The sequence below is a fragment of the Oncorhynchus gorbuscha genome, linkage group LG10 (assembly GCF_021184085.1).
Source record: "Oncorhynchus gorbuscha isolate QuinsamMale2020 ecotype Even-year linkage group LG10, OgorEven_v1.0, whole genome shotgun sequence".
NCBI lineage: Eukaryota > Metazoa > Chordata > Actinopteri > Salmoniformes > Salmonidae > Oncorhynchus > Oncorhynchus gorbuscha.
Genome location: NC_060182.1, coordinates 15,524,025 through 15,540,478, shown reverse-complemented (window position 1 = coordinate 15,540,478; position 16,454 = coordinate 15,524,025). Strand labels below are relative to the sequence as shown.

General features: G+C 42.5%; 2 protein-coding genes across 3 annotated transcripts in view; both read right to left on the bottom strand.

The window, feature by feature from the left end:
* plcg1 (phospholipase C, gamma 1) overlaps positions 1-9,207 on the bottom strand; it is a 37,265-nt gene extending 28,058 nt beyond the window's left edge. For both annotated transcript variants that reach the window (XM_046364993.1, XM_046364994.1), the window contains exons 1-5: positions 8,898-9,207; positions 7,918-8,211; positions 3,781-3,933; positions 3,558-3,651; positions 3,388-3,435 (exon numbers count right to left, since the gene is read on the bottom strand). In XM_046364993.1, the coding sequence (XP_046220949.1) occupies positions 3,388-3,435; positions 3,558-3,651; positions 3,781-3,933; positions 7,918-8,134 (512 nt within the window). In that variant the 5' untranslated portion in view covers positions 8,135-8,211; positions 8,898-9,207. The remainder of the gene's footprint in view (positions 1-3,387; positions 3,436-3,557; positions 3,652-3,780; positions 3,934-7,917; positions 8,212-8,897) is intronic.
* Positions 9,208-12,781: 3,574 nt separating this feature from the next.
* Positions 12,782-16,454, bottom strand: part of LOC124045015 (DNA topoisomerase 1-like) — a 34,785-nt gene continuing 31,112 nt past the window's right edge. Inside the window, exon 21 of the mRNA XM_046364217.1 lies at positions 12,782-14,243. Within this exon, the coding sequence (XP_046220173.1) occupies positions 14,141-14,243 (103 nt within the window). The 3' untranslated portion in view covers positions 12,782-14,140. The remainder of the gene's footprint in view (positions 14,244-16,454) is intronic.

The following is a 16,454-nucleotide window of genomic DNA, read 5'->3' as shown; positions in this document are numbered from 1 at the left end:
AGGCTGGCACGAAGACAGCATGAAATGAGCTATATTCCGCCATAAGCAAACAAGAAAACGCTCACCCAGAGGCAGCACTCCTAGTAGCCAGGGACTTTAAAACAGGGAAACTTAAATCCATTTGACCAAATTTCTACCAGCATGTTAAATGTGCAACCAGAGGAAACAGAACTCTGGACCACTTATACTCCACACACAGAGACTCATACAAAGCTCTCCCTCGCTCTCCAATTGGCAAATTAGACCATAATTATATTCTCCTGATTCCTGCTTACAAGCGAAAATTAGATTAATAAAAAAGTGGTCAGGTGAAGCAGATGCTAAGCTACAGGACTTTTTTTGCTAGCACTGACTGGAATGTTCCCGGAATTCCTCCGATGGCTTTGAGGAGAACACCACATCAGTCATTGGCTTCATCAATAAGTGCATCGATGACGTCGTCCCCACAGTGACCGTACGTACATATCCATGGCTTCTGGTTGGAGTTACAGGCAGCATCCGCACTGAGCTAAAGGCTAGAGCTGCCGCTTTCATAAAGCGGGACTCTAACCCGGAAGCTTATAAGAAATCCCGCTATGCCCTCCGACGAACCATCAAACAGGCAAAGCGTCAATACAGGACTGAGATCATACTACACCGGCTCTGACGCTCGTTGGATGTAGCAGGGCTTGCAAACCATTACAGATGACAAAGGGTAGCACAGCCGAGAGCTGCCCAGTGACAAGGCAACCAGGCGAGCTAAACTACTTCTATGCTCGCTTTGAGGCAAATAAAACTGAAACATGCATAAGAGCACCAGCTGTTCCCGGGAGACTGTGTGATGACTCTTTACGCAGCAGATGTGAGTAAGACCTTTAAACAGGTCAACATTTACAGGGCCGCATGGCCAGACGGATTACCAGGACGTGTACTGCGAGCATGCGCTGACCAAATGGCAAGTGTCTTCACTGACATTTTCAACCTCTCCGAGTCTGTAAAACTAACATGTTTTAAACAGAACCCCATAGTGCCTGTGCCCAAGAACACTAAGGTAACCTGGCTAAATGACTACCAACCCGTAGCACTCACATCTGTAGCCATGAAGTGCTTTGAAAGGCTGGTTTCATCCCAGAAACCCTACCTACCCACTCCAATTTGCGAACCACCACAACAGATCCACAGATGATGCAATCTCTATTGCACTCCACACTGCCCTTTCCCACCTGGACAAAAGGAACACTTATGTGAGAATGTTATTCATTGAATACAGCTCAGTGTTCAACACCAGTGCCCTCAAAGCTCATCAATAAACTAAGGGACTAAACACCTCCCTCTGCAACTGGATCCTGGACTTCCTGACGTGCCACCCCCAGGTGGTGAAGGTAGGTAACAACATCTGCCACGCTGATCCTCAATACAGGGGCCCCTCAAGCGTGCGTGCACAGTCCCCTCCTGTTCACTCATGACTGCACGGCCAGGCACGACTCCAACACCATCATTAAGTTTGCCAATGACAGTGTGCTCATTACTGATCACCGAAAATGACGAGACAGTCTATAGGGAGGTCAGACCTGACCGTGTGGTGCCAGGAAAACAACCTCTCCCTCAATGTGATCAAGACATAGGAGATGATTGTTGACTACAGAAAAAGAGGACCGAGCACACCCCCATTCTCATCAACAGGGCTACAGTGGCGCAGGTTGAGAGTTTCAAGTTCCTTGGTGTCCACATCGCCAACAAACTAACATGGTCCAAGCACACCAAGACAGTCGTGAATAGGCCACGACAAAACCTATTCCCCCTCAGGAGACAAAAGATTTGGCATGGGCCAAGTCTAGGTCCAAGAGGATTCTAAACAGCTTCTACCCCCCCAGCCATAAGACTCCTGAACAGGTAGTAAAATGGCTACCCAGACTATTTGCATTGCACCCTCTCCACACCACTGCTACTCTCTGTTGTCATTTATTAAACTATGCATAGCACTACCTACATGTACATACTACCTCAACCAACCGGTGCCCCTGCACATTGACTATGTATCGGTACCCCCCCTGTATATAATCTCACTATTGTTATTTTACTGCTGCTCTTTAATTAAATGTTACTTTTATCTCTTATCTGTATTTTTTTAAACGGCATTGTTAGTTAGGGGCTGGTAAGCAAGCATTTCACTGTAAGGTCAACACTTGTTGTATTCGCCGCATGTGACTAATACAACTTCATTTGAATACCCCAGAATGACAAAGCAAAAACAGGTTTAACCATTGTTGCTCATTTATAAGAAATTTAAATATATTTACATAAGTATTCAGACCCTTTACTCAGTACTTTGTTGAAACACCTTTGGCAGCAATTACTGCCTAGTCGTCTTGGGTATGATGCTACGAGCTTGACCCACATGTATTTGGGGAGATTCTCCCATTCTTCTCTGCTGATCCTCTCAAGCTCTGCCAGGTTGGATGGGGAGCGATGCTGCACAGCTATTTTCAGGTCTCTCCAGAGATGTTAGATCGGGTTTAAGTCCGGGCTCTGGCTGGGCATTCAGAGACTTGTCCCGAACCCAGGTTTTTAATCAACGATCTCTGTACTTTGCCTCAATCCTGACTAGTCTCCCAGTCCCTGCTGCTGAAAAACATCCCCACAGCATGTTGCTGCCACCACCAAGCTTCACCGTAGGGATGGTGCCAGGTTTCCTCCAGATGTGACGCTTGGCATTCAGCCAAAGAGTTCATTTTTGGTTTCATCAGACCAGAGAATCTTGTTTCTCATGGTCTGAGAGTCTTTAGGTGCCTTTTGGCCTCCCTGACCAAGACCCTTCTCCCCGATTGCTCAATTTGGCCAGCTCTAGGAAGAGTCTTGGTGGTTCCAAACTTCTTTCATTCATAAATAATGCAGGCCAATGTGTTCTTGGGGACCTTCAATGCTGCAGAAATGTTTTGTTACCCTTCCCCAGATCTGTGCCTCAACAGAATCCTGTCTCGGAGCTCTACAGACAACTCCTTTGATCTCATGGGTTGGTTTTTGCTCTGACCTGCACTGTCAACTGTGGGACCTTATATAGATAGGTGTGTACCTGTCCAAATCATGTCCAGTCAATTGAATTTAACACAGGTGGACTCCAATCAAGGATCTCAAGGATGATCGATGGAAACAACATACACCCAAGCTCAATTTCGAGTCTCATAGCAAATGGTCTGAATACTTGTGTAAAGCTATTTCTGTTTTACATTTTTTCTACATTTGGAGAATAAAAATCTAAAAACCTGTTTCACTTTGTCATTATGGGGTATTGTGTGTAGATTGCTGAGAGAAAAAAAAATTAATCCATTTTAGAATAAGGTTGTAACATTTCCGATGGTACTGTATTTAGATTATATCCCCCAAAAAGCACTGATTTATTTAACTTACTTGTCTTCTCTGTTGCGATCTACGGCATAGAACTGCTTCCGTAACCACCTGGGTGAAAAAAAGAGTTACATTGCAGAATGAGTCTTCGATACCGAAAGTGCTGTGATAGCCATTTGCAACGTACCATTAAGTGATGCCCACTCAGCCTACCAAACCGAATAAAGGCGTACCTCTCTATCTGTAAAGGGGTGGGGGATTTGAGTGTGTCTGCCACCAGCCAGGTCAGCCCCTTCACCCACATGGTCATCTCCTCATCAGAAGTCGCTGGGGAGAGGGGTCAAAGGTTAGGCGTCAAAGTCCTGACATTCAAGTTCCATATTATGGTATGGGTGTCTCTACCTGACAAAACGGAAGGCTTTGGAGGTAATACTGTGGTGTGTATTTAGTATTTACCTGCTAGGCTGAGTGCTTTGAGGCGGAACTCGGTGCCGTGTAGGATGACAAAGCAGTGAGCCTGGTCTAGTCGTGCTGTAGAGTCCTCCACATAGCGCTCAAAGTCCCGAGACTTCTGGCCCGCTCGGATCTCCTTTATCTCTCGGATATCAACTGGGGGGGGACGACAGATACAGGGGTCAGCCAAGTCACTCCAACATGAAACAGTCCGTTAAGGTGAGCTAAACTGTATCCACCAATCACAATTAGTTTGCACATTGTCAAGCAGAGCAGAGTGCTACAAATGCATGACATATTAAGACACTGCTCCAGCCACACTGTTGCAACAGACTGGCCAAGGGACAGACCTTCAGAGGACCACAACCTCAAGCCACACACAAACCTGCTCACTATAAGGGCTGACCGGGCCTCAGAGGAGACAGAACAGGATCTTTCCTTTTTTGCCTTGCAGATGGTGATCAAAAGCTAAGGAACAGAAACCCGAATAGCCCAATTCAGTGCATGTTTCAGGGCATACACTGCATACCTTGAACTTCGTCATAAATCATGTCAATGGGAGATTTGCGCAAGACATCTAGTTACTGTAGAAATGTGCATCTCAAGTTCTGATTTGGCCAGAAGAATGAGCTGTAAAGCCTATGGAGAGTTGAAGTTACAGACAGTGGCAAAGTGGGATTGTGTTTTAGTGACAGTGTTGAGGTACACCGATTGTCCTGGTGCAGTTAGTTAGGCATTAAGATATTCACACACACAGCATAGTTCTCACATAGCTCTGCTCCTGCTCCTCTTCCTGCCCTAAACCACACATCCTGTGCTGCTCTGCCGCCTACACCGTCTGTGCGCCTGTGTGTACGCGTGTACCCACCTTCTTTCATCTCGAAGAATCTCTCACACACAAAACACACATCTACTTTGCATCACATGCATCTATGCAGCTGACATCCGTTGAGACTAAGTCAATCTGACAGGTTGATATTCGAGAGAACATGTAAGTCAGTCTAAATATTTGCAGAGTTATTGTGAAGCTCCAGGAAATAAGAGCTAGCCAGAGGTGTGACCTTACACAGGGAGAGGAGAGGAGGCATCCTGACTAACATACCAACACATCTCTCCCTGTTTGCTCTTCATTTTACTTCCCTCTACCCCATTAACCTTTCTTTCATTGGCTCACAACCAGCTTTGTTGACTTTAGGGATAATATGCACGTTTGAGGATGAAAGCATGGGAGGATAACAACAAACTACACTGAAGTGTAGTTTGTTTTGAAGTGTTAGAGCAGAGCTGTTGAACTTTGAACAAACTAATTGGCCAATGCACAGTCAACCATGATGTAGGCTATATTTGACTGTGGTATTGCAGAGGTTGTCCTTTTCCATTAGACTTGCGTTTCTGAAAGGATGGGAAATCCTAGTTCAAGGCCATTGGCCTACATATACTGACTGACAGCTTCCACAGAGGCGTGCAGGTGCCTTTGCTGGAACAGACACACCTCTCTCTCAAATCTGAGACGGTTTCAGTATATCTAAATATCTCCCACCCCAAAAAGAGTATTCGTCAGAATCTCACCACAACATTTACACTTCTCAGAAGATCTGATCCAATGTGACAGCTACAATAACTTTCAAAAGGAAGCTCATGGTCCCACAGAGAATGGAACCAGTCCAGCCTGCATGTCTGCAGTTACTGGGTCTCGGATTCTGTTGTGTGCAGTCACTGATGTAGCCACCTCGTCACCGCCTTTATCCAGGTCTCATAAACCCTCTTTCCTATAGTGGAATTCTAATAAGCATGATCCTTACGGACTGTAAAATAGCTTCACTCAGAAAAAAACAGATTTGGTTTCAGATTTGTTTGTGTTGTTTACACAGTGGCTCGGGACTGATTTGTGCTTACTAAAGAAGGGCATGGAGATATCTGGGGGAATAATTGGCTCCTGCGTGTCTCGATTCTCTCTCTCTGCCTTCAAGCTTGTCGTCACAAATGAGAACCTATGTTGTCTACATTCTCAGGTCACACTGAGTGCAAGTGCCAGTGCTCGGACTACATTCTGCCAACACGGGGACCCCAGTCTTAGTGACACTTGCTAAACCAGCAAGTCTTACAACATACAAGTGCCATGTTAAGAAATCCCAGTAACACCTGTTCAAACAAGAGTTCAGATTTGTCAAACAGGCTTACCTTACTGCATGTTCCTGGCTGGCTGAGAGTATAAAGACATACTGTCTACCACTACACCAAAACCCAGATGTTTGTGTGTTGATGCAAGCTATGACTGTGGTTAGATAAAGGCGCACACACACACCAGCCCTGGTGTGTTTGAGATGAGGTGGTCACCTGCTTGATGTGTGTTTGGGACAGGACCGTCTCGGCCACACTGACATTTTGGGTCTCTGTCGGTTCCGTATAGAATTTTAGCGGTGCACTTAGACCAAAGCGGTGGTCTTCGCCTGAGATTCAGTCAAGGGTAGGTGGGGAGGGTGGGGAAAGCAAGAGTGAGGCGGCTGGGTTAGCGATTGGTAGGTTACTGAACCAAACAAAAACGTAATGTCCGTTAGTGCAGAGTCCTTCACTCCTGTGAGGTCAGTATAGATCAAATCAGTGAACTGCTGTTCGCCAGTTACAATTTGAATACTACTACATCACTTATGATATGCCAAATGTTTATCAGGGGACCAAAAGCACACCAATCACTAAGGAGGTATTGACACGTCGACTAGGTACAGGTAATCCTTGTAAAAGTTATTTATTTTCTTACTTTTTAACACTGCATTGTTGGGAAAGGGCTGTAAAGTAAGCATTTCACGGTAAAGTATATTATTATTGTTGTATTCGAGACAATTGACAAATACAATTAGATTTGTATTCAACTCAATTCAAACGACATATGATAATTTACTAGGGAGAATTATCTACATACAGCAGGTAACTGGACATCTTTATTTCCTCTCAGAGGCAACCAGCAAGCATCAAAACTGCTGAGTCAGTGGTGATGTGAAAGACCCACTGATCTCCCCGTCATCGATAGGACGGAAGACTAAAATGGCGCCGATTCTTTCCCAAATGATCCCACACTTCCAGTAAAAACTATCCATTCTATTTTTAAGGAGACTCATTCGCCAATATCGTCTCACTCGCAAAGAGTAGGATATCATATGACGACATTGTCAAGTACCGAAACTATTCCATTGAGTTGAGCAAAGACTAAAGTTTCCTAAATTAACCTCCGACTCCTTAAAGTTGCTATAAATCCATACTTCAAAAATGTAAAACTGTTATCCTGTGTTTGTTGTTGCGTGCCTTAATTTGTTTCCTGAAATCCATGTTTTAATAAAATGTCATGCGCTGTGCACATTGAATCTCATGTAAACCAGTCAGTCGTTGGATGTAGCAATAAGATTAAGCTTTAATTTTTTAAAGTATGGATTTAAGCAAACAAAGGACAACCATAGGTACATGGGGGGGGGGGGTCGTTTAAACCTTTTTCCCTCTCCCTGGCTGCATCCGGAGCAGAGTACAGCTGTGAGAGAGGCATCCTGCTACCCGGGAGACCGTTCTGAGTGAGGGGCGCACACACAAGGCTCCCTTCACGAAAACACACAGGGCCTGTGATGAATTTGACACTTCTATCCAGCATGCGTTTCTACACTTTATTTAACACTGGGACAAGATTATATGTAGGGCATGTTCAAATAGGGATGTTTCAATAGGCTATAGGCCCCACTTTTTGGCTTTGCTCTGGCCTCATGTGACATGGTTTTTCCATTATCTGAACATTGAACATGCTTCAAATCCCATAATTGCTTCATAATAGTACTAACAAATATACAATTTCGTAATTGTACACGTCTAATCACAAGCTACTGGACAAAATGACATAGCAAGTGTTTTGTTATTGTGTGACACTCGTGCTTCTCACAGCTTTGTTGTTTTGTAAAAACATTCCTGTTTATGACAGCAGGTAAACAGACCGGTTTGGCATCATATTCTCCTGTCAGAACATATTCTGTGCGACAGTGACGACAGTATGATCAAATATTTTTGGGACAAAGATAGGCCTAAATTGTAGTCATTGGATGAAACAGAATATCATGCAGCCTATGCATTGCATACGTTTTCGAATGCGAGAGCCATACTCACTTTCTCCCTCTATTTTATCCGTGCCTCGGGTCCAGATAATTGTCCTCGTCTCAAGTTTGACCTGAAATGTCCTTCTCTCAGGTCGCTGGGACTTTTTGGAGTAAAACAAAGTCAACACGGTCCCCAATTCCAGATCCCGGTAAAGATTGTTCATCTCGGTGTCACTCTCAATCCACGGAATGGGTCCGTTGGAAAAGAAGCCCGAGGTCCCAGCCATGTTCACTTCCCCTGTTTGTTGTCCTTTTCCTTTCAGAACAATCTGCACAGCCCTGGGCGAGACAGAGACAGGGATACCTACAGAACAGGGGGAAAACCCATGAAAACATATTCTCTGGAGTTGATCATCTATTTGGCTAAGGTCTGTCAAACTTGCATATTGCCTTACTGTTAGAAATATGGCTAGGTGAGTTTAGGTGTAGGCCTAAACCTATGTTATTAGTGTGATATGTTGTGCAATAGTCTTCGCTATGATGCTACATATTTTGTGCAGTAGGCCTACAGGTGCTGGACTGAGAAAATGACAGACGTGCACCAATCAACTCCAGCTGATCACACACTGGTATGGGAATATACAAACCGATTTACATCATTTACAACACTTTTCTCACGAAGATAATACATGGAAATCCACAGGTTAACTGTAATCCGCGGCACATTTAAATAGATTAGATAGGCCAGTTTGAGGGATCAAATCATATTAGCTAAATGGAATGTTTCCTTCTCAAGCTACCCATAAAGTTTATTTCCATGGGCCCATATTCTGCTCGTTTTGTAACAAGCAATACAAAATCACATTCGTTGCGAAAGGGAGAGCGGATACACTGCGAGGCAAGGAATTCCGTGCTACATTTTCCTAAAGGCGAGGGTGGTGGGCAGTTGTTCGGCCAAGGAAGAATGGCTGATTTCAACGCAGACAAAACCCAGTTAGCGATCGCCATAGCCTTTATTTTAGGTCAACCTTCTAGTATCCTTCGTCTTACCGTCTCAAAATCCAACTGGAACACGCGAGCAGCGCAACAATAGCAGAACAACACCTCGGTATATCGCCGCAATCACGGCCCCGCTCATCTCCGCCGGTCCAACTTCGGCTGTCCTCCCGTCTTCCCCTTTTTCGTGATTATATCATTGTGGTCCCAACAGTGTGCGTACGCTTCAGTCGTGAGGAGAAAGATCCCTTTTCCTTTTGCGTCCTGTCACAGTTCCCCATCGACGGAGAGAGCCATAAGCAAGTTCTGACTGTATCATGCACGGCTCGGGCCCTTCCCCCATCCGACCCCTCTGTACAACAAAGCATCGGATAGATCGGTCTCTTAAAGATACAGCACTTACTTTTCCACCCCTCAGTCTACTTCGTTTTCATAATTATCTGTTTACTATAAGTAGGCTAACTAAGCATAGCTAATTATTGCGCGCCTTTGGTCAGTGTCAGTGAGAACTAAAAGTTCCGTCAGAAAGTATTCAAACCCCTCGATTTTTTCCACATTTTGTTTTTACAGCCTGAATTTAAAATGGATTAAATTGAGATTTTGTGTCACTGGCCTGCCTACACACAATACCACATAATGTCAAAGTGGAATGATCTATTTAGACGTTTTTACAAACTCATAAAAATGTATTGAGTCACTAAGTATTCAACCCCTTTGTTATGCCAAGCCGGAGTAAACCGTCGAATAAATTGCATGGACTCACTCAGTGTGCAATAATAGTGTTTTGTTGTTGTTGAATGACGACCTCATCTCTGTACCCCACACATACAATTATATGTAAGGTCCCTTAGTTGAGCAGTGCATTTCAAACAGATTCAAACACAAAGACCAGGGAGGTTTTTCAATGCCTCGCAAAGAAGAGCACCTATTCCTAGATGGGTGAAAAGCAGACTTTGAATATCTATTTTAGCATGGTGAAGTTATTATTACACTTTGGCTGGTGTATCAATACACCTACTCACTATAAAGATAAAGGCGTCCTTCCTAACCTAGTTCACGGAGAGGAGGAAACTCAGTCAGGGATTTCACCACGAGGCCAATGGTGACTTTAAAACAGTTACAGAGTGATGGCTGTGATAGGAGAAAACTGAGGATGGCACAACAACATTGTAGTTACTCCACAATACTAACGTAAATGACAGAATAAACAGAATACAAATATTCCAAAACATGCATCCTGTTTGCAATAAGGCACTAAAGTAAAACTGCAAAAAAATGTGGCAAAGAAATTAACTTTATGTCCTGAATACAAAGCATTGTGTTTGCAAATCCAATGCAACACATCGCTGAGAACTACACTTTACATTTTGAATAAAGTGGTGGCTGCATCATGTTATGGGTATGGCTGGCATTGGCAAGGACTAGAGAGTTTAAAAAAATAATACAAATTAACAGAATAGAGCTAAGCACAATCCTAGAGGAAAACCTGGATCAGTCTGCTTTCCAACAGACACTGGGAGAAAAGTTCACCTTTCAACAGGACAGGAACCTAAAACACAAGGCCAAATATACACTGGAGTTGATTACCAATATTTTCCTAAGTGGCTTAAATTGGCATGAAAATCTGTGACAAGACTTGAAAATGGCTATCTGGCAATGATCAACAACCAACTTGATAGAGCTTGAAGAATAATTTGAAAATATTGTACAATCCATGTGTGCAAAGCTCCTGTATTGACTCAGGGGTGTGAATACTTATGTAAATGAGATATTTCTGCATTTAATTTTCAATACATTTGCTAAAATATCTAAAAACATGTTTTCACATTGTCATTATGGGGTATTGTGTGTAGATGAGTGAGGAATTATTATTTTTGAATCCATTTTGAATTCAGGCTGTAAAACAACAACATGTGGAAAGGGGACTGGGGTGTGAATACTTTCTCAAGGCACTGTACTTGTGCAATACATTGCCAACCAGTGGCATTAGGAGGCATTTGCATACAAACTCACAAACCTGCTGAAACAAAGTAGCCTACAAGCCTGAATATGCCATATTCTGAGTGTTTTTACGCAATGTAGTCATGTGTAATTTATTACACTTTAGTCTAGGGCTCTCCAACCCTGTTCCTGGAGAGATACCCTCCTGTAGGTTTACACTCCAACCCTGTTCCTGGAGAGATACCTTCCTGTAGGTTTACACTCCAACCCTGTTCCTGGAGAGATACCCTCCTGTAGGTTTACACTCCAACCCTGTTCCTGAAGAGCTACCCTCCTGTAGGTTTTCACTCCAGCCCTGTTCCTGAAGAGCTACCCTCCTGTAGGTTTTCACTCCAACCCTGTTCCTGGAGAGCTACCCTCCTGTAGGTTTTCAATCCAATCCCAGTTGTGACTAACCTGATTCAGTATATCAACAAGTTTACGATTAGAATCAGGTGTGCTAGATTAGGGTGGGCACAAAAACCTAAAGGGGGGTAGCTCTCCAGGAAAAGGATTGGAGTGAAAACCTACAGGAGGGTATCTCTCCAGGAAAAGGATTGGAGTGAAAACCTACAGGAGGGTATCTCTCCAGGAAAAGGATTGGAGTGAAAACCTACAGGAGGGTAGCTCTTCAGGAACAGGGCTGGAGTGAAAACCTACAGGAGGGTATCTCTTCAGGAAAAGGATTGGAGTGAAAACCTACAGGAGGGTATCTCTCCAGGAAAAGGATTGGAGTGAAAACCTACAGGAGGGTATCTCTCCAGGAAAAGGATTGGAGTGAAAACCTACAGGAGGGTAGCTCTTCAGGAAAAGAATTGGAGTGAAAACCTACAGGAGGGTAGCTCTTCAGGAAAAGAATTGGAGTGAAAACCTACAGGAGGGTAGCTCTTCAGGAACAGGGTTGCAGAGCCCTTCTCTAGGCTATAGGCCTAGTGCTCTTTGACTAAATGTAATCCAACATTGTCCTTTGTGCACCACATCCCATTTACAGTCATTTCAAGTACATAAATAATTAGTGTTCTTGCTGAAAGCCAAAGTCACACTCCTATGCCACCCATAGAGTGGCCTGAAACTCACCACAAAACATGGAACTACAAACATGTTCACACATCCACTCTTTGTCTAATCTTTATCAAGTCATACAATGACAATTGTTACAAGTATTTGTTTAAGCCATGATCTTGATCGTAATAGACTACTTTTGTCATTGTGTGGGGAGTTTTGACCTGCTTTTATAACAGAGCCCTCGTGTGGTCTCAGGAGGTACCGCAAATACGTTTCAGTTTCATAAAGATGACAATGTCATGTGTTGAGTTGTGGTTTCATTTCACTTTTCTTTCTAAACTGAGTGTACACATAGACCCATTAACAGGACAGGTCACCACAGCAGGAATACACAGCACAGACAGAAACTGTAGAGCCAACACAACACACAACAGCACAGCACGCAAACCTGTTGCTTCTACACCTGCATTGCTTGCTGTTTGGGGTTTTAGGCTGCGTTTCTGTACAGCACTTTGAGATATCAGCTGATGTACGAAGGGCTATATAAATAAATTTGATTTGTTACCTCCCCCCTCTCTCCCAAAGGACATAAGATCATTGAGAATTGTATTGCGACCACCACCCTGATTGGCCACTGTTAATTTTCTGACAAGACTACATTTCCCTCTTTCTCTAAATGTAGTGTGTGTTCTGATACACTATCCCATTGTGCTGTATTTTTGGATTCAAGTCATTCAGAAACCTGAATATAAGCTTGATGAACAATATGAATTTGGCTATGTATAATTCCAGAGACTGACAACTGCTGGATATTTTGTAGAGTACATCACTGCCATAATGGGTCCTGTAGTTAATGATTGATCTTATTCATGTCATATATCTTTCAGCAGTTGATGTTTTGGTCATTACATAAGAAAATGTAACTTTAGTCTCTCAGGGAAGGAAAGCAGTGGAATGATGAGTTGTATGTTTTATTCTCAAATAATCTACAAAAGCAAAAATAATTAGCAAACAACAAACAAAACTAAATGGCTAAAGGGTTATTAAGAAAGGCTATTGACTAGTTACATTAATGCTAAATAAGTGCTTAGTGGCAATAATGCTAATTGAATAATGTTACGTAAATGCTTATTCACATGAAACAATAATTTCATAGAGGACATATTTCTTCCACATTGTTTACAGCAGTACAAAAAAAAAGAATCACCCTCAAATCTTTAATTAATGATAGATCTTTATGTAACAGTTGTTTTTGTTTTTATTTTTGGCAAAATCCATATCCCTCACACATTTCTATTTTTCTCCTTTTAAAAGAGCAAGCAGTCATTTGTATCTACACAAAACAGGCACCAAAACAATACATTTTTATATAGCCATTTCTTCAAGTAACATACAGTGGAATAGTTTTCATTCAGCAAAACGTGTGAAAAGACATCTATCTACAGGTAGGGAGGCCTGGTGACAACACGAAGGATACATATCCTACAAAATACAGAATAACATACCAGTACGTACTGAAAACAGACAAGAAATATATACATCCCTGAAATAAACAGCAAAATGAAACCAATGAAAAACATTCACGTTCTATGTGCCAGAATTACACGAGCATAGTGATCGGTTGCTTCTTATTCATCATCACCCATTATAAACATCATCCTCATGTTCTTCTCCTCTCTTCATACAGATTTCAAAGTTCATAAATCATCAAATATGGTGCACTCATTCACCATTAAACACACACACACACACGCACCCCATACCACTGCTCTGTTTCTTTCCACAAGTTATGAAGGTGCCGCTCATTAGGGAATTCTTTGATTAATTCATTAATATTTCAAAATATAGAATTTATCAATATATTTGATGACTAAGATATTGTAGCATAAATCAATAGAAAAAGCAGGCATTTACAGTTCTTCTATTAGCTAGCTGAAAATCACAGAAGCTGATAAGGTTGAAAGGTCCGGTTAACATGTTTTGGTCAAACACACTACTATACTTTTCACTGCAGTAAGATTCAGGGCGTGATCCCTGTTTGAATACTTGGCCAATGCACTATTTTATTCCTCATCACTGATTTGCATGTGATTGGATACGTGTAAGCAAGGTTTCTACCATACTGCTTTAACCTATCAGATCTGCGTTCAATTCAAGGGAGGAAGGAAGGAGACAGTACATGCTTCAAACAGGACCCTGGTCAATTGCTAAGAATGATCTCCATTTTACATGGTGGACTCAATCACATGAACTACACATACTTCTAAAATTAAACAACAATAAAATGGAGGGATAAAATGACAGAACAGGATCTAAAACTCGTAGTCCTCTTCAGCCATGTCGATGGCCCAGGCAAACTTCTCCCTCTGGGTTTTGTTGTAAATCTTCTCCATGGGAACGTCCCATTTCTTAACCCTGCAGAAGAGAGGAGGAGAGGAAGAGAGAAGGAGAGCAGGGCATTAGGAGAGAGAACTAAAGACAGAGGAGGGAAAGCAAACAAAAGTATTGGGACAGTGACACATTTTTTGTTGTTTTGGCTACAGACACATAAATATCCTACCCCCAAGTCATGTTAATAACAGGGGAGGTTATGATATTTGTGTGTCTGTAACGTTCTAACTCGACATTATTCATGATTCATTCAGGATTATCCGTAGTCATGGTAGCATCCACATCAATGTAGAAGCGTTTAGAAACATACTCTATCTTATTTACAATAAAAGTGACTTCTAAATAACACAATACTTTATTTACCATTCATTTATATTGGGCACAAAATAATCTGAAACACAACCAAAACAAACAGCAAATGCATCCAACAAATGTATAAAGTCACAAGCTTGATGTAGTCATTGCGTGCTATGAATATGGGACCAAATGCTAAACATTTGACTACGTTAATATACATATACAGTGGGGCAAAAAAGTATTTAGTCAGCTACCAGTTGTGCAAGTTCTCCCACTTAAAAAGATGAGAGAGGCCTGTAATTTGCATCATAGGTACACTTCAACTATGACAGACAAAATGAGAAAAAAAATCCAGAAAATCACATTGTAGGATTTTTAATTAATTAATTTGCAAATTATGGTGGAAAATAAGTATTTGGTCAATAACAAAAGTTTATCTCAATACTTTGTTATATACCCTTTGTTGGCAATGACAGAGGTCAAACGTTTTCTGTAAGTCTTCACAAGGTTTTCACACACTGTTGCTGGTATTTTGGCCCATTCCTCCATGCAGATCTCCTCTAGAGCAGTGATGTTTTGGGGCTGTTGCTGGGCAACACGGACTTTCAACTCCCTCCAAAGATTTTCTATGGGGTTGAGATCTGGAGACTGGCTAGGCCACTCCAGGACCTTGAAATGCTTCTTACGAAGCCACTCCTTCGTTGCCCGGGCTGTGTGTTTGGGATCATTGTCATGCTGAAAGACCCAGCCACGTTTCATCTTCAATGCCCTTGCTGATGGAAGGAGGTTTTCACTCAAAATCTCACGATACATGGCCCCATTCATTCTTTCCTTTACACGGATCAGTGGTCCTGGTCCCTTTGGAGAAAAACAGCCCCAAAGCATGATGTTTCCACCCCCATGCTTCACAGTAGGTATGGTGTTCTTTGGATGCAACTCAGCATTCTTTGTCCTCCAAACACGACGAGTTGAGTTTTTACCAAAAAGTTATATTTTGGTTTCATCTGACCATATGACATTCTCCCAATCTTCTTCTGGATCATCAACATGCTCTCTAGCACACTTCAGACGGGCCTGGACATGTACTGGCTTAAGCAGGGGGACATGTCTGGCACTGCAGGATTTGAGTCCCTGGCGGCGTAGTGTGTTACTGATGGTAGGCTTTGTTACTTTGGTCCCAGCTCTCTGCAGGTCATTCACTAGGTCCCCCCGTGTGGTTCTGGGATTTTTGCTCACCGTTCTTTTGACCCCACGGAGTGAGATCTTGCGTGGAACCCCAGATCGAGGCAGATTATCAGTGGTCTTGTATGTCTTCCATTTCCTAATAATTGCTCCCACAGTTGATTTCTTCAAACCAAGCTAATTACCTACTGCAGATTCAGTTTTCCCAGCCTGGTGCAGGTCTACAATTTTGTTTCTGGTGTCCTTTGACAGCTCTTTGGTCTTGGCCATAGTGGAGTTTGGAGTGTGACTGTTTGAGGTTGTGGACAGGTGTCTTTTATACTGATAACAAGTTCAAACAGGTGCCATTAATACAGGTAATGAGTGGAGGACAGAGGAGCCTCTTAAAGAAGAAGTTAGAGGTCTGTGAGAGCCAGAAATCTTGCTTGTTTGTAGGTGACCTAATACTCATTTTCCACCATAATTTGCAAATAAATTCATAAAAAATCTTACAATGTGATTTTCTGGATTTTTCCCCCTCATTTTGTCTGTCATAGTTGCAATGTACCTATGATGGAAATTACAGGCCTCTCTCATATTTTTAAGTGGGAGAACTTGCACAATTGGTGGCTGACTAAATACTTTTTTGCCCCACTGTAAGTGAATTTGTCCAAATACTTTTGGTCCCCTAAAATGGGGGTTCTATGCACAAAAAGTGCTGTAAATTCAAAGGGTTCACCCGTAATGAACGAAAAAACCCTCAAATGAAAGCTGTCA